Source organism: Hipposideros armiger, unplaced genomic scaffold, assembly GCF_001890085.2.
Source record: "Hipposideros armiger isolate ML-2016 unplaced genomic scaffold, ASM189008v1 scaffold_0, whole genome shotgun sequence".
Taxonomy (NCBI): domain Eukaryota; kingdom Metazoa; phylum Chordata; class Mammalia; order Chiroptera; family Hipposideridae; genus Hipposideros; species Hipposideros armiger.
The window spans coordinates 2,756,265-2,783,155 of record NW_017731350.1 but is presented as its reverse complement, the minus strand read 5'-3'; the positions used below and the strand labels follow the sequence as shown (position 1 = coordinate 2,783,155).

General features: G+C 48.6%; 1 protein-coding gene across 5 annotated transcripts in view; it reads right to left on the bottom strand.

Moving 5' to 3' along the window:
• OTOF (otoferlin) overlaps positions 1–26,891 on the bottom strand; it is an 89,236-nt gene that overhangs the window by 49,390 nt on the left and 12,955 nt on the right. For 4 of the 5 annotated variants that reach the window (XM_019642254.1, XM_019642333.1, XM_019642412.1 and 1 more), the window contains exons 2-5: positions 23,811–23,869; positions 10,744–10,832; positions 3,726–3,825; positions 864–1,045 (exon numbers count right to left, since the gene is read on the bottom strand). In XM_019642254.1, the coding sequence (XP_019497799.1) occupies positions 864–1,045; positions 3,726–3,825; positions 10,744–10,832; positions 23,811–23,869 (430 nt within the window). Of the gene's footprint in view, positions 1–863; positions 1,046–3,725; positions 3,826–5,306; positions 5,363–10,743; positions 10,833–23,810; positions 23,870–26,891 lie in introns of those variants that run through there. The other variant, XM_019642559.1, reaches the window with a different exon arrangement.

Genomic DNA, 26,891 nt, shown 5'->3' with positions numbered 1-26,891 from the left:
TATCAAATTTAATTTCACCAATTTAGAATCTGCGCTTTTTTTGGGAATAGGGACTGAATACATTTTACCGGGATAAGAAAGAGTGGAAGGAAATCAGAGGGAGATGATTGCGATGGGAGGGGAGCATCTCATTCTCTCAAAGCCCATCCCATTCTTGGATGTACCTTCGACTTACCTGCATTTTACACATTATCCCCAGGGACTTAGGAACCTATAGACCATGTTTTACTAGCCCAGATTCTGTCTCCTGGGTTCTAAGAGTAATACAACTGTATTTCTTTTTTCGTAAAAATAGCATATCTGGAAAGCGTAGGCCTGGACACAGCTTCCCGTCATCTGTATGGCAAGACACTTGCAGGTGTGAATCCTGGACACGGAGGGTGCCAAGTGCGTTCTTCTCAACAGAAGAGAGGCCGGGTCGGGACCAGGACCTCTGACCTCACTCTGGCAGGAAGGGTCTGCCCTCACTTGGGCCAGGGTGGGGGCCAGGCTGCCCGGGGCTGGTCTGGCATTGCTGGGTCTTGGACCAGAGCGATCAGGGCCTCCCCGTGTCTGCGTCTCCCTTTGAGGAAGAAAGAGGTCCAGCCTCTTTCCCTCACGTTAGAGATCAGCCTCCTGGAACTTGCCTCACTCGGGGTGGGGGGAGGCCTGGCCCTCAGCCTGATCACAACCGCCCTGCTACCTTCCCAGCGTGTTCTGGAGTGGGGAGCTGGGTGGAGGCTGCCGCAGAAACACCTTCCTGCCTCTCGTATGTCTCTCCAGCAACTTAGTCCTACTCTGAACCCAGTCAGGCCTAGAGAGGCCTTCCAGAGGGACCAGGCATCCATCCTGTGACTTTGGGGGCCCAGGGCCCAGGCTGTTACCTCCGGAAGCTCTTCTCGCCCGGTGGCCGCGAGTAGAGGCGGGAGCCGGGGAGCAGCCCATCTGTCTCCTGGCTGTCTTTCTCTTCCTCTTGAAGGGACTCGTCCCCCAGGAAGTCCCCATCATCCCAGGAGCCCACGGTGCCGTCTGTAGCCTGATACCGGACCTCCACGCACAGGCTGGTCTGGAGGGAGAGAGGCAGGTGTTGAGCAGCTGGGCCAGCAGTAGCAATCCCAATACCACGTACTCCGCCGCTTTGTGATGTTTGCAAAGTGCTTTCCCACCCTTAGCTCATTGGAGGAAGGCAAGCAGGGTATTATCTTCCCCCCACTCTCCCATTTTGCAGATGAGAAAACAGAGGCTCAGAAAGAATAGGCACAGACTCATTCAACTTAATGGGCTCCTGCTCTTGGCTCTATTCCTCCCTGGTGCCCAAGGTGGGGGGACTGCCCTAGACAGCTGAGCTTGGACTAGGGTGGATTCTCTGCGTCTATTGTGTACACAATCAAGAGCATCATTCAGTGTCCCCAGTGAGTAGGTCACCCTCTCAGCCTCAGAACCAGGGCTGCCTGCAGGCATGAGGGGTAGCCTGCCTGAAATCTGCTGACCTCCCCTCACTCCTGATGCTTGCTGGGGATGTGATGATGTGAGCTGAGTGTGCCCTCCAGGAGAAGAGCCCAGGCCCTGGACACCCTCCTCAGCTGTGGGGTCAGCACTTCTTCCTGCTCATCTGACACCTACCTGACTGCCCTGGGAAGGATGGGACTTGGGGGTGCCCTGGGATTGTCTCTGGGGAAAAGTGGAGCCCCAATCCCAGGCCCAGGCTGTGCACTTAAGAATCCTGATTCGGCATCTTGCTCTGTGTCCTTGGGCCACTTACTTCCTTTCAGTTCTTGTTCCTCCCCAGGGCACAGGAAAAACTCATTCTAGTCACCTTTCTAGGCACGGGTGCTGGGAGGGCTCCCAGTTGCACATGCCCTTCTTCACAGGTCTGGGGGTGACTTGCTCCTCAGACCACGCAGGCAACCTTCACTCAGTGGGCGAATCTCTGAATGCCCAGGCTCAGATTTCCCAAGGGAAGGAAAAGGTACACACGTGTTCTGAATCTTCACTGCGCTAAACATCATGCTAACATGCTTTAATATAAGCTCATTTGCTCTTCTCAACACTTCAACCTGTCCTACCTAACATATCAGAGAGGCCAATTTACTTACACAGCTAGGAAGTGCTAGAGCTGGGATTTGAGCCCAGCCCTGCTGACTCCAAGCCCCATATCCTTCCCACTGAACTAATGTGGCCTTTTTGCTGTGACCAGGTGTGTTGTGGTGGGAAATGGTGGCCTGGAATTGGAAGCCCTGGGTCCCAGTGCTGGTGCTGCTGTTGACCAGCTGTCTGACCTTGACCAAATTTATTCTCCATCCAGGACATCAGGGTTCCCATCCGTAAAATGGGCAGCAGGTGGGCTAGATGATCTGTAAGTCCTTTCCTCAACTGAATACCTAAGTCTGATTCCAAAAATACAGGGCATGGGCTGGCTAGCTGTTCATCCCTGCCCGCTTCCCTAGATCTCTCTCATCTCATTCTCTGCCTCCAGGCATCTATCTATGTTCTCTTCCAAGTCCTCCTTTCCCACTGGTGCATAGCTTTTTCTGCATCCCCTCTCCCCTCACTGGAGTGACTGAGACCCCAGCCCCCGACTTCAAGAAGCATCCCCCTGCCTGCACCTGCCCATGGAGAGAATGACCTGGCTGGGGCCAAACTGAGAAGCCCCAAATGCTCTCCTTGTTCTCAGCAAGAAAGTATCTTGAGACACCAAGGCACCATGGGAACTTCTGCTCTACCCTTGACACTCCTCAGTGAGGGTTCCTTCCATTCTGACTCCCTACGCCTGCAGTCCTGCCTTCTGAGATTAGTCTGCTGGCTATTTCGTAGGGCCCGGGGAGGGGAAACATGCATGGTGTAGTCCTATTTTACACACAGGTAAACTGAGGTCAGCAAACAACAGCTAACAATATTATTTTACATATTTATTGCACACTTACTATGTGCTTAACTGTTTTAAGCACTTCCTGTGCATTGTTTTAATCATGTGAAGTAGATAGTACAATTTTGCTCACTTTGCTGATGACATGTAACCTGTCCAAGTCACATAGTTAGTGAGTGGCCTAACTAAGGTTCACACCCGGGAGCCATGTTCCTTAGCACTGTGCTAAACTGCCCATGAGTGGGCATGAATGAGCTCAAGGAGACGAATGCGTCAGAGCAGAGCCTGGGGTCTGGGCGACCAGACTGGCTTATTTCTTTCCTTTGTTAGAACATGTTTTAAGTCCCCACAGACTGTGCATCGTTAGTGCACGTGTGCTTATGTTGGAAGTGCTGGGATGGGATGTGACAAATGGAATTGAAAGTGAGGTCCCTGCCCCCCAGAAGGCTGGTCTTAGAGAGGAGCCAAGACAGGCATGCAGAGTGAACCCCATGCCCTGGAGTGGCCAGCAGGCTCAGCCTGGCCTTCAGGTGACCAGAGAGACCTCTTTAGTGATTCCTGAGCTGGGTCTGCCTGGAAGGATGCCTTGGTGAAGAAGAGAGAGCATCCCAGTTGCCCGTCTCGTGCACTCTCACTGCAAGAAGGGCTGCGACATCCACTTTGGGACAGCAGACCCTGCCATGTCCCAAGGGCTTTGGCTAGAGCCACCAGGCAGAGGAACTCGGGCAGAGTCTAACCTGAGTCTCCTCCTCCCGCCTCACCTCTCCATCCGTGAAGACTGACCCCTCACCATGGTATGTGCAGGGGGAGAGAGGTGAAGCAACCCCCCCCAGGGGACCCCACAATGGGCAAGTCCAGGAACTCTCTGGGGCACACCCACCTTGATGATAGCATTGTTGTCGTCAATCAGCGTGTCAGTCACCTCCACATGGTTCTCCTCCACCACCTTCTGCAGCACCATGCGGAAGGTCCCGATGAGCCTGTGAACAGCAGGGGGACATGGTGGTTTCAGGTGGTTTCAGGTGAAGAGGCCGGAGTGAGGAGCTGACATCCCAAGAGGCTGTGAGTGGCTGGGAAGGAGATGCGTGGGCTGGAGAGAGCAAGGACTAGCTCAGGTTCCAGGCTGGGGTTGCAAAAGGTGGCCCTGGGGCCACAGCGGCATGTCCGAGAGGGTACATGACCGCTAACAACTGTGTGTGGTTGGATGTGTATGACTCATTTCCCTGGGGGAGTTCAAGGGCAGTGAGGGGTCGGGATGTTCACAGGCTGGGAGACAGGGTATGATGGTGGCGCCTTTTGTTCCTCAGATATGTGACCCGAGGTTCCGCTGAGCGCCTGCAGAGCAGCTTCTCCATGTTCAGCATAGAGGCTGCTGGGAAGGACTGGAGGCTCGAGGACACACGAGCAGCTCCTCCCTAACCATGACCGAGGCCTCCACCTTCCACTGACCGACTGGCTCGCTCATCCACTCCGCTCAAAGGTGAGGACCTATGACTGCAGGATCCCCATATTCCCAGCTGCTCAGCGGGTGAGGCAGTGCAGTGCTGTGAACACAGTCTTGGAGTCAGAGATATGGGATCTAAACCCCAGCTCTGACACTTACCAGCAAGTTACCTGCTTCCCGGGCACTTTACTCAGGCTCTCTCAGTCCCAGCCTCTCCTAAGACGAGCTAAGAACCCCTACTTCACAGAGTGGTCGTTTACAGGACTAACTGAGATCCCCTGTGCCAAGTTCTTATTAGAATGCCTAGCACATAGTCAGCACCCCAAAATCAGTCCGGTTGTTATTGAGGGGGTGCCCTATACTGTAAGTCTCTCCAGGGCAGGGAATTTCCTATTTCCAGCCTCTATTTGATATTTCCGGGACACAGAAGATCTCAGTATCTGCTGGCCGAATTAATGAACAACAGTGGGTGCCCAATAAATGCTGATTGAGTTGACTTGAACCCCATTCTACCCTACAGTTTGAAGGTTGTTGCTCTCGGAGAGAACAAAGACTCAGAGAGATGTTCTCACATGGTGATGCACGTGGGGGTAGATGAAAACATACACACCATTTTTGGCGGACGGGACAAAGCTGACGGGGGTATCCACCGTGGGTGAGACCTGGAGAGGCCTCTGGTGCTGTCCTTGATTTATAGCGGAGAAAGGTGAGGCCGAGAAAACAGGAAGGGACCCACAGCTCATTATGGCAAATCTGGATGAGGTATCAGGTGAATTCTGACTTTAAAAGACATGTTTGACCTCAGACCATCCTGAGGCCCATGAAGGACGAACACTATTTTGTTTTGTGTTTTAAAAAGCCTCGCATGTATGTAAGGGGAGGAAGTGAGGGGAGCAGCCATGTTACATGAATATGAAATGTTGTCCTCTGCAGCTCAGAGCCCCGCCTGCCAGCTCGCTCGCCCTCCCTCCCTGAGGGAAGAACTGTTCATACGATTCCTCCATTGTACACCCTGACCTGCCTTCTAGGCACTTCTCAGACCTAGCCCCTCGGAAGCCTCCTTCCCCAGCTGCGCGTTGGCCTCTTTGCAGCTCAGGCAGTGCATAGAGAGAAGTGCTGACCTGGGGGTCCGGGCACCTGGAGCCGAGTCTCAATGTTGTCTTCATAGAGCGTGGGCTTGTGGCTTCTGTACTGTGTGGACATCCTAACAGCAGACTACCGTAGGCACGAAAGAACACCCTGCTCTTTTTTCAGTCTCCCCTCTTTTGGCTCTAAATCAGTGGTTCTCAAATGTCAGCATGAACAGAATCATCTGGAGGGCCTGTTAAAACACAAATGACCGGGACCCCACCCACCCCTGGCTGCACTGGCCAATGTTTAGTGACCGGCTGAGGAGGAAAAAGGCAGGCTGACCTGTACCGTCTTTGACTTCCATGGTGAACATACTCCCCCCATGGCCAATTTCAGTGCTGGGCACTTAGGTGCATCTTCCCTTAGATTCCTTAGGTGGCAGAGGAAGGCCCAAGGATCAGCAGAGATGCTGCAATGTGACAAGACGCTCCCAGGGGGCAGGATGGAGCTATTCCCCCCACCCTTCCCCATCCCATGCTCTGAGAAGCCTCTGGCACCTTCCTGGCTTAAAGAAGTTCAGGGTCAAAGGCCTTTAAACTTGAGAGGGGCCTGAGAGGAGAGCTTATGTAGCATTCCATTTAAGAAGGAGTCCCTTAAACATCCTCCTGACACATGCTCTCAAGCCCCTGCCTGTGATGGGAATCTCACTGCTCCACAGCTACTCTTACTGCCTGTCCATTTTGCCACTGCTTTAGTCACACAGTAAGCCAAGGTCTGCCTCTGGAAAATCTCCCATGCCTCGTGCCCTGGCCCAAGTTCTGTCCCACACGCAGACTAAATTCTATCTCTAACGGGAGGCAGTGTAGACAGCAGAAAGAGCCTAGGCTCTGGAGTCAGACAGAGGTGGGTTCATCCAGCAGGGTCTAAGGGGGATTCCACCATCTGGCAGCTGTGTGGCGTTGGCTAGTTCTCTAGCCTCTCTGAGCCTTGTTTTTTATCCCATCTCCCCAAAGGAGGTGATACCACCCAATTCGCTGTGTGAGAACAATCTCCAAAACTCCGGCACTCAGATGTCGGCCCCTCCTCCCCTCCTTAATGTGCTATCTGGAAGGCCCACACCGGGCTGGTCTCCCTTTCAGGATGGTCTCTGGGGGGCAGATGCTCAGCCTTACAGAGGTGGGGCCCATCTGAAGCCCAGAGGGTGGAGCTGGAACCCTGGGAGATTGCTCCACCAATGGAATTGGCTTGTCTACTGCCACAGGGTCGCTTGGGGGCTTTAACACCTAACCCCAACCTCCCAAACAAAAATAAAAATAATATTCTTTGAAACAGACAATTGATATTACCTCAGTCTTATGCAAAATTGAAGAAATTTTTAAAATTAGAATATTTTTATAAAACTTTGTTCTTTCTACAGGTCTGTAACATACCATCCAAGCAAAAACAGTGTTTGTTATGAAAATACGGCTTCAAAACAAGTGCCCTAATGCTGCTTCCAACAGAATGCTGCCTCTCAGCCCCTCTTCTATAGACAAGAAGGAAGCCCTGGCTCTGAGGTGCATGGCGACCTCCAGGCAACCCCTCCCACCCCAGCTGCCCTTTGTCCAGCCTGGCTGCAAACTCACTGGAGTCTACCTATTGCCTTTGCTCCTCTGGGCGGGTCAGCATAGAGCAGCGGCCTGGGAAGGTGGGGTCCAGGGCAACTGAGGAAGGATGAGCTCCCCTGCCTTTTGGACAGCTGGGTCCTTCCCTGGGACGTGGCGATGTGAGGCCCTTCTGGGGGAAGGAGGTCTGGGTTGAAGACCTGGCTCTGTCCTGAGCCTGCTGTGTGACCCTGGGCAAGGGCCCTCTCTGAGCCTCAGTTTCCCCCCAGGTTGTTAGCTGAAAGAGCTGGGACCTAACCTTCTGTCCTCTGACAACCTCCCTTATGTGGTCCATTCATGTTACCCATTAAAGAAAGCGTACCTCCCCCCCCCACACACACACACACACCTCCCCACACACACACAGTGCCCACAGTCACCCAGGAGGCTGGACTGGCCCCCAAGAAGGATTCCAGGTGATTAGCCAGAAGGGAGGGGGCCTCAGGCACAAACCAGCACATAGAGTGACCACAAGAGAGCTGCAACAAGGCACCAGGAATTGTCAATAATTTATTGCTTTCCCCTGGGAGCTGGTGTCAAGTGCCAGAGACGCGAAGCCTCCGCTGTTCTCCTGGCTCCTGAATTAATTATTCAGGAGTTTCAGGAGACTGGCACCTGGGTCAGGTCATCCCCCCTCAAGGGTCCTGGACAGGCAGAAGGGGACCCCCAAGAGCCTCTGGACCTAACACCTCGTCCTCACCGGGAAGTTCCGAAGGAGACTTTATTCAAGGTGGGCTAAGCAGACCTAGGAGTCTCCTGGTCTCAGACTAGGACACTTTCTTCCTTCATGTCACGTTTTTTCTTCCTCCTGGCAGCCCCTGGAACCACTGGGTGAAGGGCCAGTTTCCAAGCAGACCTCCACTCTATGACTAGTTCCTTTCTCTGAGATGAACAATGATGGGATTAGGCCTATAGGTCCTATTTCTCACGCCAGCCTCCTTTACCTCTGTTTCCCCAAATGCATCAGTCATATGACTGGGCTGTCACCTTGGAGTGCCCTGAACTCTTCAGAGAACAAGGGCCACTCTGAGTCCTGCTCCAAGATCCTCCCACCCTGTACACCCTCTGCCTCCTGACCACACAGGGACATTTATTCATTCACTCATTACACAAAGTCACGGGGGCTTACTGGTACCAGGCTCCATCCCAAGCAGTGGGTATGGTTTTGCTTGATGGTAAGCCCAGTGCAAACCCCAGAGGCTCCCTCTCAGCTCAGCTGCCTCGTGAGAGAAACCTGGAGACTGAGTTGGGCCATGGTGGGGACAGAGGGCTGTGGCCTCAACAGCTCCTCTGGACTGATCCAGGCAAACATCAGGTGGGCCATTTCTTTGGATCTGGGAAATAGAGCCCTTGTTCTCAGATGTGGAGACCTGAGCTCCACTTGATTTCAAGCACTCAGCCCTTCCACTCTGACCCCCCAAGCTGGCCTGTGTGAGGGGGCGCTCTATGTATTCCTCAGACAGCCAGTCCTTTTCCCCATCCCAGCTCTGCAGCCAACAGTGCCCTGGACATTCTTCAGGCCCCTGAGGAAATGGCAGGACCCTCTCCCACCAGGCCCACGCCTCCCCTGGTGGGGTTTCCTGCCTTCTCTTGGGTGGGGCCAGGAAGGGCAGGGGGAGAGGAAGAGGAGAATTAGAATAGGACCGCCTCCTTCTGTCTCCCTCTTGCTAGCATTTTAGAACAACCAACTGAAGCTTTACATTTCAGCATATTTACTGTTTGGGAGGTCAATTTCCCAAACAATTAATCAAATACTTCTGATTTGTTTACAGCAGGATAATGTCTTCCAAGGTTTCCAGCATTTCAGTGTTGGTCTAGTAGCTTTTACGTAAACGATCTACCCATCTCTTTCCATCCTTGACTTTCACCATCACTGCTCACATACCCTGGTTTCTAGAAGTTTGAGGATTAGGAAGACGGGGAAGAAGATATGCATCCCAACCCTGCTCTACTAGAGCCTACCCATGTGGTCTCAGGATCCTCCCGGAGACTCAGTTTCCCCATCTGCACAGTGAGGGTTTCACTGGCTGAGCTCTGAAGCTCCTGGATGCTCTGCCATTTACGTATGGGTCCCTGCTGGGGTGCCCGGGAGCCCCTCCTGGCCTTCATCTTCCGATTCTGCTGTCTCCTCCATGTATTCCTTGTTGTGCATGTGGGCCCTTCTCCTGTTCCTCCTGTCCTCATATGTCACCCGGTCTCCCACCTCAGGGAGAAAGGTCATGCTTCATGTTGGGGGTTCCTGGTGGGTGTCTTACCAGCCTTTCTTGTGGGTGCCAGAGACAACTGCCTGAATGGTGTGATGCCCTGTGAGGCCAAGGGGGAGCCCTCTCTGCCTTAAACATCTTTGCTGTGACCCTGCCAGCAGGTCTGTACTCACAGAAATGCCCACACCCTGTACTCAGCTGATACCTGCAGGTTCCCATTACAAAACACAGAATCCTTGCGGCATACCTTGTTCAGCTCTTTCCTGATTCAGAAAGCCCCTCAACAGCATCGCGGTACACTCTTTGCTAACCCTTTCCCCATCACAGCCCATTGCCTGGAGAGCTCTAACATTCTTCTGTCTGCTGTCTTCCCGCAGTGCAGCCTGGCCCTGCTCCTGCGTCTAGGCACACATCTCTCTTTCCTCTTCCACATGTCAGAAAACCTTCTTGGGACAGGCAGGTGCCTTAAACCCTCATCTTAGGCCCTCCAGTGACTAGCAGAGTGTCTGCCTGATACAGAGTATTTGCTCAGTAAATGTTTGATAAGTGACTGAAAGAATGGATAATTGATGGATGGATGGATGGATGGATTGATGAACATGTCCTTTGTGATTTTCTCCTCCAGGCTCTCATCCCTTGTCCTAAAATAAGATTTAAAGTTCCTTCCCCCTGGCAACCACAAGGCGGTGGCTCCTGGTGTTGTCTCCACCCAGCATGAGGACAATGGAACCCTCGCCTCTCCTGCTCTGATTGCTCTACTTCTGTTAATATGACCTACAATTAGGTCAGCTTTTCTTTTGTTTGTAGTCCTCCCACTGTTGACTCAATCTGAGCTCTCAGGGAATAATGCCCCCACACCTTTTTGGACATGCCCTCTAGCTTGTGTAAGAGCAATTGGTTTTTGAACCCAAGAATCGTTCTGAATTCTGCTTGTCGCTTTTAGTAATGCCAGTCAGTGCTCACATGATAGGTGTGCTTCATTGTAGAATGTAAGCTCTGTGAGGGTAAGCACCTCACTATCCTCAGTGCAGTAGGCACTTAGTAAACATTTGGGGAATAAATTAATAAATAAAATCTGTCTTATTTAATTCTCACAACTTCCCTTTGAGGTAAGTACTTATCCTTTTTTACACGTGAGTATGTTGACCTCAGAGAGATTATGTAACCTGGCCAGTGTCACACAGTAGATGGCTGAGCTGGGATCTGAGGTCAAGCTTGCCTGACTCCTAAACCATCATACCACATTTCCTCGGAGCGCTTGTATTTCACAAGAGTGACAGGTTTGCCCTCAAGGCTACAGGTGGTCTCTTGGAGGATAGAATCAGCCATTAGTTAGTGTCTCTGCTGGGTAACAGGCGCCCAGCATGTGTAAGGGAAAGACTTAAAGAAGGAGACAGGAACAGGTCTTTGAAGGTCAATCCATGGCAGGCTATGGGTGCGGGTGCCCTTTTAAGCCCAAAGAAGAGGAAAGCCCAAGGAGCAGGGCAGGCCACCAGCCTCTTCAGCCCCGTCTCTCCTCCCCCACCCCACACTTACTTGTTGCTGAAGACTTTGCTGTAGTTGAAGATCTGAATCTCGAGTATCTCGTTGTTGTCAATGCTGCTGGCCACTGGCCACCGGAAGGTCTGGAGAGAGAGAGGGACAGCTGTGGCCTTGGGTGGAAATGACAGAAAGGGGTATGGGGACTGGGAGGGGATCCCTGGTAAGGTGGGCCCTCATATCGGCCCAGTGCTCCACAGGGACAAATTCTCACCTGGAATCTCATTTATTTCTGACCACCACCTAGGAGCATGGATGTTGCTGCACTGCAAGGTTTGGTGACATTCCCAAGGTCATAGGGTAAGTGGCCAAGACTTCTGACTCTCAGCCCAGTGTTCCTTCCACTGCCTCACAGTGCCCCCCCAACTCCTGGGGTACACTTGTGAGTGGGAGGTTCAACCAGGGGGCAACTCCAGGGCAACAGTAAGGGTTGTGGGTTGTGAGCTTGGTTTTTGTTGTGTTTCTCATCAGAATCATCTGACCTGTCCAAGCTCTGCCTAGAGTGGGAGGTTTGGGCTCTCCCATTCAGGCCAAACCATCCCTCACACTGGGAATATTAACTTTGGGGACAGATTTTAGCTGTTTGCTGATAGTATTAGGGTCGGGTCCTCAAAGGAGGGACAGCCCATCTCCAACTCACTGTTTCTAGATTAACCCTCACCACGTCTATGTTGGCTTCATTATTAAATTAATAACAATGATAAACAGGAAGTTGCGTGGGATTTTTCCTGATGCCCTAGAAGTGGCAATGAAGGCCCAAAACAGAGGGCAAAAATGTGCTACGTACCCATCCTCTAAAGGGAGCTGCCAACAGGCAGAGCCAGCCACCTCCCTCTGCTCTTCCTGCTACCCCAACTTTCACCCCAGCCCTTCTCCTTCCTGGGGTGAAAAAGAAGATTGGGGAAGGGAAAGGTGGGAAGGGTCACATCCTGGGTGCTCTGTTTTGGTGGCGCTGTCCTGGAAGAATAGCTCAAAGATGTTGAGGCGCCCCCAGGAAGGGGAGCTTGGCATGCCAGTTCTCAGTAACATCTCCCCAGACAATGGACTGACTGATCTGCCCCCTGAGCCTCTCAGGAGACCCACAGAGCACCACAGGGCCAGGACAGCAGCCATGAAGGAGCCTGGCACACCACTGTTTGGTGCGTCGAGTATGCGGTTGACGTTTTGTGGGCCAGAAGGACATTGTAAAGAGTAGTCAGGCTCGAGCCAGCCTGCTGACACTCTACCCAAGGCTGTCTGCTGGGAGAGGGGTCCTCAGCTTGGATGAGGCTGTGACGTTATACCCCCGGTGGCAGGAGCTGGGGAGCCAGGTCTCCTAGGTTGGGAACCCACACGGTGTGGCAGGCTGCTCAGGTCTCCCAAAGAGCCCACCCGCATGGTGTCCTGTGAGACAGCCAGCCTTTGCAGGCCTGCCATGTTGATGGCTTCCAGAGCTGGTTAGAGCTCATCAGAGAAGCGGTCACACCACGAGGAGGGGGCTATGTCCATGGCAGAGACCAAGAATCAAACCATGTACCCCCACCCCCAGTGGAGGAGGAGGAAGTACGGAGGGCCTGAGCAGGCAACCTGATCTTACTCCATGTCTTGAGCCCCAAGCCTGGGATAAGGGAGAAGACCAGGTGTAAAGAGGATGCCAGACTGGAGTAGTCAACCTTTCTGAACTTGACTTTGAATCACTAAAAATGACCAGAAAGCCCTGAGGTCTACTCAAACTGCCATTGAGAGATAGCAACAAGGGGAATTTTGACAGAACAGGCGGAAGGCAGTGACTTTTACATTTTGTTTCACTTTTTATACCGCTCCAAAATCAGACTGCTCAATAGGTTGGAAATAAATAATAATGATGGTAATAGTGGCGATAGCTGCCATTTATAGGGAACTTTTCATTACGAAAGGGTCTGAATGCTTTAGATGTATTAATTCATTTAGTCTTTACTACACCCCAACCCAACAGGCTAATGTTGTGTTCTCTTGTACAGACAGAGACACACGGGCTTGGAGAAGTAACATGATTCAGGGAACTTGGCTATTAGGGGCTGGGCAGGCTCAGGAGAGGCTTCTGAGGGTCCACCCTGCAACTCTGCTGTTTCAAAGCTGGGATTCCTTCTTCCAGACTGGGGACTGGGGACTTGGGGAGCACAGGGCCAGCCTGGAAGGTCACTCCCAGTGTGAGCAGGGCCTGTCTCAGGAAAATGAGCTTAATATGCCCTCTCTTCAGGATTGGCCCAGTCCCAGGGAGGCCCCTGACACCCCTGGTGTTTCAGCTGGAGCAGGCAGGGGAGGAAGGAAGAAGCAGAGAGGGGAGAGGACCCGGGGTGAGGAGGAGGGTTCTGAGCAGGGCCTTGGACCCAGAAGAAAGAGGGCAGGATGAGGGGAACCTGGCCGGGCCCTGCCCACAGGCCTCATTAAGCAGCTTCTGTTCCTGCTGTCTGCATGCTTCCAGCTCAGGCGAGTGTGCAGTTTTCTTAATGAAGTTGCTTTTATTGGGCTGCAGGGAAATAAACCAGCTCAGGAAGGCCCAGCTCATTAGCTGTGATGCTGAGGGGAGCCACGAAAAATTTCCATTTCCTTGGGATAAAAGGGGCAGGGGTGTTCGATCCACCTGAGGGTCTGTGGGTGGCATTTTGGCTTTGGAAGGAGAGAAGGATGAGGAGAAAAAGGAGATGACTGTGGAAATGGCAGCATTAGAGGAAGGCGGCGTGGAACACGGACATTGATTCAGTGAGCACACGGGAACAGCTGAAGTCATTTGGTGGAAAAGAGACCCAGAGAAGGAAACTGCTCGTGACTACTGCTTGCTCATCACGGAGAGCTGACTTGCTGAGTGACTGGGGTGTAGTTTATTGAGTCACAAGGGCCCACAGGAATAAAAAGCTGGTCATCGTGGGCCGTTTTGCTCGGGGAGGGCTGGGGAGGGCATTGCCTCAGGGTACCCTGACTGGAGATGAGACTCCAAGGGAAGCAGACCTGGTTATAGGGCTTAGCGAGCCCTTTCAGGAATTTTTCCAGGAAGGAGCCTGAGAAAGAGAGAACATGAGGAAGTCAATGCTGGAGCAGGGTTGGGGTCAGGGCTGTCACTGTGTTCGCCAGAAACTAAGGCCCTTCTCAGAGGCTCTTACGATTAGAGGCAAGTCCTGAGTGAGTCCCATAAGCTTCTCGCATCTCTGACTTCCTCTCCCTTTAAGTAATCTTCCCTTCCCTCTCTTTTCTGTCTCCCCATTTTCCACCCACACTACACTCTCCCCTTGGTTCTCCATTTTCTCTCTTTCCTGTTGACTCCTCTGCTATGTTCTCACCATGTCCATTTTAATCTTGTATTAGTTTCTCTGTCTCTGTCTCTCTGTCACTGTCTCTCTGTTTTTCTGTCTATCTCTCTGCTTCCGTCTGTCTCAATGGTTCTCAGGCCTGGCTGCACATTAGAATCACCTCTGGAAGCTTTAAAAAATCCCAAAGCCTGTCCTGCATTTGAGACTGATTAAACCAGAGTCTCGGCTCAGGGTCCAGGTACGGCAAGAGCTGCCAGGTGACTCCCCCTGATGTGGCCAAGTTTGAGGACCACTACTCAAGGAAAAGACCTTCCTGATGAAAGCAAAACATCAGCTTCCTCCTCCTCCCCCACCCCACGCCACCCCACCCAGTCCTCTCCCACTGGGGTCTGGAACAGCCTGTAACCATCCTCCTAGCTCAAAGGAATTGACTTAAGAACGGGACACGGGGCCTGGGGGCGCTCTTTGCTACTCCCACTTGTCCTCTTTAGAAGCAAAGACATGGGCTTTGGTTTGGCTTGAATTTTCCTTAGCTGTTTTCTCTGTTTTCCCCATCCTTTGTCTGAGGTGCGGAGGGTGAGGGGGTGTTCTCAGGAGCCCTGGGAGTACGAAGCTGTGACCCAGTTTCCTAGCTGTAGGCTTGCCTGTGACCTGGCTGGTGCTGGCCAGGGCGGCAGAGTTCCGCATCCTATCGGCCCCAGCAATCTAGGACTCCACAGAAAGGTTTCCCTGATGTAGGCTGGAGAATGACCTGGACTACCCTGGCCTTCAAAGATGGGTCTGGAACCAACCTAAACCACCAAGGCAATGTCCTTAAAGGGACAGTTCTCTCGATTTTTGTTTTGGTCGTGGAGGGGGAACATCTTAGGGTGTGTTGCAAAGTTTTAGGGTTCAATAGAGAGAGACCGTCTTGGGAATTTAAAGCCCCCAGATTCAAGTTGGGTTCATTCTTTTGTTCATTCTTTCACTTGGCAATATTCTCCGAGCCCCGTGCCGGATGCCAAGCCATTGATGAGCAGGTAGGTACATTCCTGGCCCCACACAGCTCACAGCCCAGGTGAAAGCAAAGTGATCACATAAGGTCAGGTCCCCTTGACCCTCAACCCCCCAGGCCGGTGATCTTTCTCTCCTCTGGGCTCAGGAAACCCATTGTCCGTCTTTGTCTGTTCTGGATCCGTCTCCCCACTGGACTGAGGGAGGGCAGGATTGAGCCTTGTCCACTTTGTAGTGGCCATAGGCTCTGGAGTCAGATAGGCTTGGGTTCAAATCCTGATGTGGCTACTAATCACCTGGGATGATACCACCCCAGTGAGTTCCAGTGAGTTCAACACTGTGTAAAGCTCTCAGCCCAGCCTGTCACCTACTAAGTGTCTCTCAAGCTGGACTTCTTACTATTCTTATAAGTACTACTGTCATTCTGGCCTCCCCTGCGGAGTCTGGGCCACATGGGGCCTGGCTTAGAGCCAAATCAAACTGGCTTGAGGTGGGTCTCGCGTGGCCATTCCAATTCCCCCAGGACAGAGGCCTCTGCTGGATGCTAACCTGGCACAAAGCCTCTCTCTCTCTCTCTCTCTCTCTCTCTCTCTCTCTCTCTCTCTCTCTCTCTCTCCTCCAGAGTTATAGGTTAAATGCAAGATCTCAGGTTCCAGCCTCTGGGAAAGGAGACACCTCGTCCAGGCTCTGTTTCCACCCATTGTTGTCCAGAGCATTGCCTTTCTTCCACAGCCACCACCTCCCCCTCAGGTTCCTCAGCGCAGCCTGCAGCAGCCCTGCCATCCTTGTTCTGAGCAAAGGAGGGAGAGACATTTATTTTCTTGTCTTTTATTTTATCTTATTTTTTAAGCCCTTAAACAGTCCTGCAAGGCAAGCAGAGCAAGGAGTATATCCCCATTTTACAGAAAGGGAATCCGAGGTCCAAAAAGGTTGAGTGGCCAGCCGAAGGTCACAGACTTTAATACTTCAGTGTGGACTGTAGCCCTGTTCTCATGACTCCAGCCCAGTGTGCTTTGGACCTCACTGAGTTGGTTCCCCAAGGCCCTGGGCACATAAGGAGGAGTAAAGAGACTTTCTGGAAAGCCAAGAGGCCTTTGGAGGTTTTGTAAGGGCAGCTGACGTTCCTTTTCCAAGCTTGTTCTGGGCCACTGACAGGCTGGCTCCTTCAAGGGCCAGCCAGCGAAGTTTAGGACTTGTCTACTTGTCTGTGGAGACAGGTATGAGCATGGGTGCACTTCTAGGCTGTCTTTGGAGAGACTCCTGGGCCCTCCCTGAGCAGGGGTTGGGAGGGTGGCCTCCCCTGCTTTGTGGGGTGTGTCCTGCTGACCAGTGGCATCCAGGCTACGGGTTACTTCTAAGAGGGAAAAAGGAGGCAGGGGCATGGAAAGATCCCAACAAGGTCCTGCAGAGGTAGTAGGGGTCAGGCCCAGGAGCAGCTTTCTACTGTTGCGTCCAGAGGGGGCTTAGAATCGAATCTAAGTGTGAACTTAGAACCCTGGTTTTGCCATTTATAGCTCTGTCACCTTGGGAAGAATACGTGCTCTCTGAGCCTAAGTTTCATCCCCTGTAGGTTGCTCTGGATGAAGAAGGAAGCAGCACAGTGCTGCTACTAGAAACTGCTGTCATGATCTGCCAATGGGGCCGCTGGGGCAGGGTGGGGGTGGGGGTTGAGGGCCAAGTCCCAGTAGTGTGGGAGGGCCTGAGCACCCCAAGTTATTTAGCATCTTTGCCCCCGTTCCACAAAGTGCCTGTGGATTCCGATTATGACAACCAGAAACTTCCCTGTTGACCCGTGGGTGAGTAGAACTTTCCCCAGGTGAGGACTACTTCTCCCCATCTCGGTCCTGCTCTCTGACATGGCTGTGTGCTTTTGCTCCTAACTCCCTGGCTTCCACCTCCTCCTCTGTCTCTCCACACTAACCTGGAGGCTCCCCCATGCCCAAGTTACTGCATAGACCCTCCTGTTTTGTTGAGCCTGCTTCTCCCTCTGGGTATCTCTAGCCCTGGGCCTGCCACACATTAGGTTTCAGAATGTGGCTTCATGCTTGGGAGCAGCAGGGACTGACTCTCCATCTGTCCTGGGCTGGGGGGAGTTGGGAACAGGACGGACATAGTGATTAACTTTGAATGTCATGTATACCTATGGCTCAGGTGTCCCAGGGTACAGTTAATGGAAAGGAGTGGCAGTGTCCTTGGAAAGGGCATCAGGTTGCTCATTGCCTGTAGGCCTGGGTGGACATGTCCCCTGGGAGACTTGGTGAAAAGGCCGGAGTCAGATGCTTTGCCTGGATGACTGGGGCCAGAGGCCCAGGGAGGCAGGACTTTGAGAGACTGGGCCGGGCTGCCTACATCTTCACTCAACCAGCCCCTCCCTCTCAGGGCCGTAACTGAGGAAATAAGGAGAGGAATGGAAGGAGCAGATTCTGTATTGGGGTAAGACAGCTAGTTTAGTATCCTGGAACGGTTCCACCAGCACAACAGTCCTTCATTGTATTCATCATTTTACAAAGAGACTTCATACGCACCATCAGCCCCATGTGACAACATTAGTAACTGAGGCTTAGAAGCCGAGGCAGAAATTCACAGCCAGGAAGGGGAGAAGTCCAGAACAGAGCTCTCCTGGGAGAGGGCACAGCCTGAGGGCTATGCTGGTCCGTGGTCGCTCCCTAGCTCAGGCGAGAAGGTTGAGGCCTTGCTCCTCTGTGTCTGCGGCTCGGGGCCCATGGATGCAACTGCTCTGTGTGGGATGGGCCCAAGGTGAGGAGAAGACAGGGATTCTGGGTGGCCCATCAGGCTGGTGGCTGCTCAGCTAAATGCCATCCTCAAAGGGAATAGTCTGCCATACAGTCCTTCTCAGACCAAACAGAGCCAGAGATAAACAGCAGCGTCTAGGAAAGAAGGGGTGAGCTATTCTGGGTGTCACAGCAGAGCTTCTGCTTTGTGCCAAAATGGTGACTTAAGATTGTTGCTTCTGCCCTAAAGTCAAGCCTGGAGAAACTACAGGAGTAGGAGGGAAATAAGGATTCCAGGAAGTAACAAACAAACAAAGATGAGAAGCCCAGGGAGACCAAAGGCTGTTTGAGCTGATGTGTCTGAGGAGATGGGAGGCTACCCAGGTAGGGCCGCCAGCAAATGGAAGCAGCAGTAAGAGAACAGGTCGGAGAAAAGCTTTGTAAGTTCTGCCCTGACATTACTCTGGAGGCAATTGTTGCCTGCTCCTTAGCTGATAAAATTGTGACAGCAGTGCTGCTGGGATGAGGATTGATGAAAAAGGTGTTGATAAACCAGCTGCTTATACTTTCTGAACCCATAAAGCTGGTTTGTTAAAAATCTAGACTGCCTTCTGTCAACCATGTTTCTCCTTAAAGGCTCCAAGATGAGAGCCTGACTGTTTCCCTGGTGACTAGGGCCCTTCCTGGTGCTCATGCCTGCCCTTCAACCCCTAGGGATGGACACAGCCGGTCTCTGATGCTTCCCCAGTACTGGTTACCAGACAGAGTAGCTCATACCAGGGGAACCTGAACAGGGAAAAGTAAAGAGACACTTGGAGAGGACCTCTCCTATAAAAGAAAGACAACACAATGAACAGTATATACCAACTGGATCATTAGAATAAATAGATCATAAACATATGTATTAGCAATGAAACAAGACGTCATTAAAAAAAGAATAAATTAGTAAATTTTGAAGATCCATTTGAAGAATTCCCTCAGAAGACAGCAGGAAAAGATTTATAGACTATATACATACATATATTATATATAAAAGCTAAGAAACAGCAGCTAGAAGTACTGACATCTGATAATAAGAGTTGCAGAGGAGAGAACAATATAAAAACTGAATGGTAGGAATATTTGAAAAAAGTAATGGAGATAGAATTTTCTATAATAAATGAAAGATGAAAGGCCCTCAATTTGAAAGAACTTGCAAAATAGTGCAAAATAGGAAAGATTAAGGAAACCCACAATTAAACACATTGTGATAAAGTTTAAGAATATCAAAGATAAAGGAATTATACAAGGTTATAAGAATCAGATGGTCATCAGACTTCTCAACAAAAAGATGGAATGATATTTTTAAAGTTGTGATGGAACTTTGAACCTAGAATTTTATATCTGATGAAACTCTCATTCAAATTGGAAGAAATAAGAAAAATGTTCTCAGATTTACAAAGCTTTAAGTTTGTTACACAAAGACCCAAATTAAAAACGCTTTTGGAGGAAATACTCAATGAGAAGAAAAACAATTCCAAGAGATGCTTGAAGAGATATGAGAAATAAAGGTGATCAGATATCTGGTAAGGACTACTGTTGTCTTAAAAAAGAAAAAAAGAAGTCTAGAACAAATAAAAGAAAAGGAGAACACATATTCCTAAGAACCTAGAATTAAAATTCTAATCTAGACAATATCAGCATGAGGGTGTGGGCTGAGGTGAGGAAATCAAAGAGGCGTGAGAGAGTACTAAAGTACTTGTCAAGTTAGGGGAAATTATGATTATTGATTTGTTGACACTATCAATAGAGATACACAAACATGAGTAAGGACCTTAAAAACAAAAATAGAATGTTTAACTTTTCAACTAACAGAAGAAAATCTGATCTACTCAATGAGAAGCTGGAAAGGATAAAAAAGCAAACAACAAAAAGTACAGTAAGTGGAAAATATAAAATAACATGGTGGTAGAAATAAGCCTTATAATAATGCAAATTATAATAGATATAAATGGATAAAACTGATCAATTAAAACACAAAGACTCTCATATTGTGTAAGAAAATAAGATCTAATAATAAATGCCCTAAGAAGACATATTTGAATTTAAAAGCACAGGAATATTAAAAATGAAAAGATAAAAAAAAATACACCAAGAAAATAAAAAGGTTGTAAAGGTATACCAAGTAAATAAACCAAAATAAGCTAAGACAGCAATCTTAATATCTAACAAAATAGAAATTAATGCAAAAACATCATAAGAGAAAAGAAGGATATTAAATTCAGTAAAAAGAAAAATAGATTAGAAGATACAGCCATCGTGAGCATATAGGCAATTAGTACTATAGTTTCAAAATACATCAAGCAACAAATGACAGAAGTGTAGGGAGAAATATGTAAATCAACAATTGTAGTAAGAAACTCTATTGCTATTACAGTCATTTTTGAAACTATAGATTAAGCAGAGAAAAATAAGCAGAAAATCAAATAATATAACTAATAAGCTTATATAAAATGATATAAGCTTGAGTATATATGGCACTATATAGAGAACCCTACACTGAACATATTGCTTTTAAGCAGAAGAAGCATTTATGACCATGAATAGGCCATAAGAGAAGTCTCAATAAATTCCGTAGGATCAATATTATATGACTATGTTCTTCGACTGTAATGCGATAAAACTGGAAGTGAATAAAATAAGGAGTTGAAATGTTATATACTTGGAAACTAAATAACATATTATTATGTAACTCTTGGGTTTAAAAGAAAATCATAAAGGATTGTAAGAAATGTTTAAAACTGAATAAGAATGAAAACACTACATATAAAAGTTTGTAAGATACAGGTAAAACTGTATATACTGCAAATTGTATAGCTTTAAATATATTTATTAAGAAATAAGAAAAGATAAAAATAACAGACTTAGCACCCAAACAGTTGGAAAGAGTCACAGAGCAAAAGAAAATAAACAGACAGGAGGGAATTAGGAAAAGGGTAAAAATCGATGAAATGGAGGACAACAGGAAAGATTAAAGAAGTCAAACCTGGTTCTTTATGAAGATGAATACGATAAACAGATCTTTAGTAAGACTGCCAAGAAAAACAAAGATACGAATAAATGAAATATGAAATAAAAAGAGGGAAATACCTACAGGCACAGAAAAGGTTTTAAAACTATTTAAAAACACTGTGATAGAATATGTGTGAATAAATTTGTAAACCTAGATGAAATGTAAAGATACCTAGAAAAATGTAAAAATCCAAAATTGGTGCAAGAAGACACAGAGAAATTGAAAAGGAACTCAAAGAGCTCCCTTCCCCAAACTGTCCAGACTTAGGTGTTTTTACATCTAATTCTTCCAACATGTCAAGGAAGAATAAATTCCTATTTTATTTATTGTTCCAGCAAATTTTATGTATTATACAATTATAAAAATTTTATATATTTAGTTGCAAAAATCCTAAATAAAAATATTTGTCCATTGAATCTACCAAAAATAATACATTATGAAATATACTAAAGGAGCAAATTATCATTGTCTCGATCGATGAAGAAAAAGCTTTTGATAAAGTTGAACAACCTTTGAACTTTTTATAATAAAGGTTTTATAATAAAAATTCTTATTAAACTAGTAAGACAAGGTTAACTAGTAAGATCCTATTACAATTATATTTGACAACAAAACTTAAATGCATTTATTTCCTTTAATAAGGAGAACACAGAAAGGCTATACACCCTCATCATTACTGTTTAACATAGAATTAGAGATCATGGCCAATACTCTATGGGAAGATAAAGAAGTAAAGAGTTTAGAATGCAAAGGAAGAGATAAAATACTTCTTTTTGTAGATAATATTATCATACACAAGAAAAACCAATCAATAGACAAACTATTAAATTGAGTAAGAGTGCACCAAGTTTGCCAGATAAAAAAAGGAAAGGAAAACATTTCTCTATGCCAGCAATAATCAACAAAAAATGTAATAAAAGTAAGATACCATTCACGATTACAACAAAACTATAAAGTATCTAGAAAATAGTCAAGAATGCATAAGACTTCTATGTAGAAAACTTTAAAATCCTAGTGAAGAATGGTTGGTAATTTGTCTAGATGATTTAATATTATAAAAAATTGACATCTTCCTAATTTTTAAGTTTAATGAAATTTAATCAAAATTTCAGCTGGTTTTTGGAAGAACTTGATAAACTTACTTTAAAATTTATCTGGAAGGATAAAGTTCCATCAATAGCTCAACTTTAAAAAAAAAGAGTAAAGAGAGGGAATTTGCCTCACCAGATATTAAGACATACAGAAAAGCCACATTAATAATGCAATGGGTAAAGTTCGCGAACAGACAAATTGACTAAAGGGATAGAATAGAAGGCTCAGACACAGACCTTAACATACAATAAATGGAGACAAGATGATTGCTTAGCAAGCTGATGTTAGGAAAAATGACTCCTTTTATGGAGAAAAATAAAACTGGACCCCCTATCTAAAATCACATACAAGGTAAAAGATACAGTCATAGAATCAGAAAATGTAGGACAATACTTTTTGTAACCTAGAAGGGTATAAAGACTTTTTTAGCAACACTTGAAAACATACCAGGATTCAGGACTTCTAGTTAATGAGGGACACCAGGGAGAAAGTTATTAGATAGATGGCAGATTGAGAGAGGATATTTTCAATATCTAAAACCAACAAGGGGTTGATATCTAGAACATACAAAGAGCTCTTGCAAATTAATAAAAAAAAAGATAGCTATATCGATAAGAAAGAGGGGTAGAGAATATGGACAGGAAGTTTATAAGCAAGAAACCTTAAATGTATCATTAAAACAACAATGAGGTATCACTGTTGGACTGGTAAATCAGAAAGATAACATCTGGTGTAGATGAGGATATGGGAAACAGTGACCCACATGCACTGGTGGTGGAAGTGTAGCCCATGGCTTGGCAGTGCTGGGTCAAATTAAGTGTGTATATGCCCTAGGAGACAGCAATTCCAAGTCCAGGTGTATATCCCAGAGAGAAGCTCACGCAGGTCCAAAGGGGACATGCATAAGAATATTCATTGTATTTCTGGTGGTGGGAGTGGGAGGCACGCTGCGGGGTCCTCACTGGGGTGTGGGTAGGCAAAACGTGTAGGGTGACCAACCCATCCTGGTGTGACTAGGACTTTCCCACTTTTGGTCCTGAAAGCCTGTGTCCCAGGAACCCCCTCAGTTCCAGGCAAGCCAGGATGGTGAATCACCCTAATATGTGTTAGATGTCTCCCATGGAACATGGACAGCAGGTAGAAGCAACAGGTTAACATAGCAAGAGGGATGGAACTTTGAAAAGGTGCTCAGTGAAACAAAATGAAATACATAAACAATACCATTGAAGTAAACATAAATTACATGCTCACAAGACAATAAACATTTTGTAAGAACACTCAAGAAACCAAGAGATACACATTAAACACGAGACTATGAGAATAAAAGAGAATATGCACATAAATACATACACACATAAAAACAAGAGTGGGGCCTTGTAGGGACTAATGAGATCATATGCCATATGCTGAGGCAAGACTCAACCCTCTGAGCCTGAAATCAAAAGAGGAATAAAAAGCTTTCTGGGGAGACACAGTGGGGGGTACCCCACTAGCTTTTAGAGAGAAAGGGGTGAGGCCCCTGTGAGGCTGGCTTTGCTGGGAGCCAGGTGGCCTTAGCCTGGGCCTGTCTCAAGCCCAGGGAACACGGGGAGGGAAGCCCTTTCTCTAGGCCTGCTGGGACCTCAGCTGGGGGCCTACAGCATCTGTGGCCCTTTCTCCAAAGAGAACAAAAGGCCCTGACTGGGCAGCAGGCCACTGGTTGGGCCTGGACTGCCCCTGTGCCAGTCACTCTGCAGGGGGCTTTCCTATGCAGAGGTGCCTGAGAGGGGTCTGGGTGCAGGGGGAGAGGAAGGCTCCCTCCCAGGAAGCAAACCAGAGATGAGAAGCCCTGAGCGAGCCTGCCTCCTGGGATTTGGGGCCAGTTCACCTCCAGGAAGCTTGTGCCTCTCTGGGCCCAGGGCTTGGCTCCCCGTCATCATGGTGTCCTACCTCATCAAAGTCAGCCACATCCTCACAGTTCTCCAGGACCCGGGAGTGGAAGGATTGCCCTGAGTGGGGGAAAGAGGAAATTTTAGAGTCAGATTCTTCTGGACAACAAGCTTGGGGTCAGGCCTCTTGACCTGATAGTCATGACAGCATTTGGGTTCATACAGCACTCGTTACAACCGTGGGACCGCATGCCTTGTGCAGCACTCTCTAGGACAAGGCAAGTTCCCATAGTGTCTTAGCTGACCCTTTCCACAGCCCCGTGAAGCAGGCAGGTCAGAGGCCATGAAACCTTGGTCCCTTTCCCCACCATGCTGCCTTCCCAGTGTCTTTCTTGGCTTCCTCTTGTGGTCTCCTCAGCTCTGCTGACTTTCCCTGGCCTCCGGCTGCCCTGAGCAGAAGTCTGGCCCTGAGGGCAGAGGGCACCCTGGCGAATGACAGCTCCCTTCTATGACCACATCTGTAGCCAGGCCCAGGACCTCCTGCCCAAACCAGGCCCCGTGACAACCAGGGGCATCCAGGCCTTCTTCCCCGTCAGCCAAGGGCCTTCCTCCACTCTCTCATTCGTTTTCTGTCAACCTTAGCAGAGGGAAAAGCCTCGGTGGTTTCTCTCATATACTGCCCTGCCCCTCCCCGCAGGCCCAGGTAACAGGGAAGGTGATATGGACACACACTTTCCCAGACCCCACCGTCACCCCACCTTCATAGACCACCCACCAGGGCAGAAGTAAAGCTGCCCGCTTTTCTAGCCCATCCAATCAGAACTGGCCCAGGTTGCTTGAAGAATCATAATCAGGAGCGGATGAGAGCAGGTTGGAGGGGAGATGGGGAGGGTGGGCGGGGGCAGTGTGTGGAGGACACAAGCCAGTTTAGGTCATTTGGAGAAACATTCAGGGGAGTCGGCGATGTGCCAGGCCACGTCCTGGGGACTTGGGATGAGGGATAGTTCAAGTGCACAGGATCCCTGCTCTCAGGGAGGGCAGGGTACTGGAGCACACAGCCAGTTCAGCACCGTGCAATACGTACCTCAAGGCACAATTTTGCATGAGATGGAGAAGTGGTACAGAGAAGAAAAGATAAATACTGTTTGGGGTGGGGGAGAAAAGAGAAAAAGCACATGGGCAGGGGTTGTCATTTCTATGAGGAGGGGCAGGGGAGTGAGAAGATGTTGAAAGCAGCATACTTTGACTTTTTACTGTATACATTTGAGTTTGACATTTTTTCAGTGACCATGCTTCACTTTTGTAATTAAAAGGGGAAAAAAAAAGTAAATCCCCACGGACTTAAACCAGCAGACCATTTTGTTGAAAGGCTATCTCAAAGTTGAACTGGGGTTAGCTTGGGTTAGTTTGGGTTGTCACTGATGGGCAGGCTGGGGACCCAGGAGAGGACTTGGTAGGGCAGGCAATGCTCTTCTCCTTACAGAAAACCAGGGAGACCAGGCATGACCCGAGCCAGGCCAGGGAGAGGTAGACGTGAGCCTCTGCTGACCCTTCACTGCAATGGGGCTGAGAGCGGATGAAGGAGACTGAGCAAAGCAGGCTTGTTCCCCTGGGAACCAACTTCTCCCCTCGGGCCTCAGTTGCCCCACCTGTCTAATAAGCGGGTTGGTGCAGAAATCTCCAGGGCTTGCCTGGTTTTTACGACTCAGAAGCGAGTCCTGGTTCAGTACAGAGCTACCCCCTGACAAGGAGGATAGAGGTTTGATGTTAGAAGCAAGTGGATGATCTGAAGAAGGGTGTGTGTGTGTGTGTGTGTGTGTGTGTGTGTGTGTGTGTGTGTGTGTGTGTGTGTGTGTGTGTGTGTGTACGGTGGTGCGCATGTGTGGGGAGAGGTTGCATCTGAGATAATGAGACAGAAGCTATACAGCAGAAGCTATATGCATAGCAACTAGATGTGAGTCGACAGGAAAGGAAGACTCTTTAGCACTAGCTGGGGACAAAACAAAACACCAAAAGAAAAACCTCAGCAACAAACCACAAGGCAGCCAGGGGAGGAGAGGGAAACTCTCCTCCCCTGAGAGGTGGTAGATTTCAAACCATTTTAAATCCCAATATGAGAGCTTCTTTTAATTTTTCCCGCAGGTAACACAATATAAATTGAGAATCAGGTGAGCATGTCTGTGCGCTGGGGCTGCTTCCCCAAGTACCCGCACTCTGAATAATCAAAGGCCTTTTCACCCTGGAAGATCATAATGAGCCTCGGATATGGCTGTGCTCAAGCATCTCCCATCTCCCGTCTCCCGCAGTGACAATTAAGCAGCTCAGTGGGAGCGGGCAGGAGCCAAGATGGTGTCAGGGTTCCAACACACATGGAGGCTCAAAGCCCCCTCTGCTTGCGTATTTCCTACAGCCTTGTTAGAAAGGACGTGAAATGCAGTGAATTAGCCATTGCAAACTTTATTCATGAGAGCTCTGTTTCGAAATGCAGTAAAACGTCAATGCCTTCGGCCCTGGGGATTTAAATGCAGCGAATATTGTCAAACAGGATGAGTTCAATTTTACCTCTAGGTATTTTAAAAAAGGGGTTTGCCGAAACAAATTAAATCAATCATACAGAAACAGTGGAACTTATTAAGAAAACAGAATATCCTTAAGCATTTTTGCAAAGCCACTTTTTAGGAGGGTTTGTACAAACAGTGGCAGGAATCATTCCAGTGGTCCTTTTCCCTTCATTAGGACAGAGCCAGGTGACCTCTGTCATCCCTTCCCAGTTATCAGTGGGCATTGCTAACCCCATCTCTCTGCAAGTTCATCTCCACTTAACATCTACTCCACTCAACACCAGTCCTGTTGAAATCTCAGCTCCATTCTAAATGGCTTTCAGACAAAACCAGTTTAAATCCCAATATCCAATCACCTTTCTTGCCACAGAGAAGATTGAGAATAAGGCTTGAGAGAAAGAAAATAGACCATTCTCTTCAGTGGAGAGGATTTTGTGGATAGAGTGAGGAGATTAGATGGGAAAATTGAACAGCATCTTTTTTCATTCTGAGGCAGCTGCTCATGGGCTAGCTAAGCTCTTTGGTTTGGAATAAGCTCCTTCTTGGGTCAGTAAATGAATTTGGATAGCTGACTCTGTGCT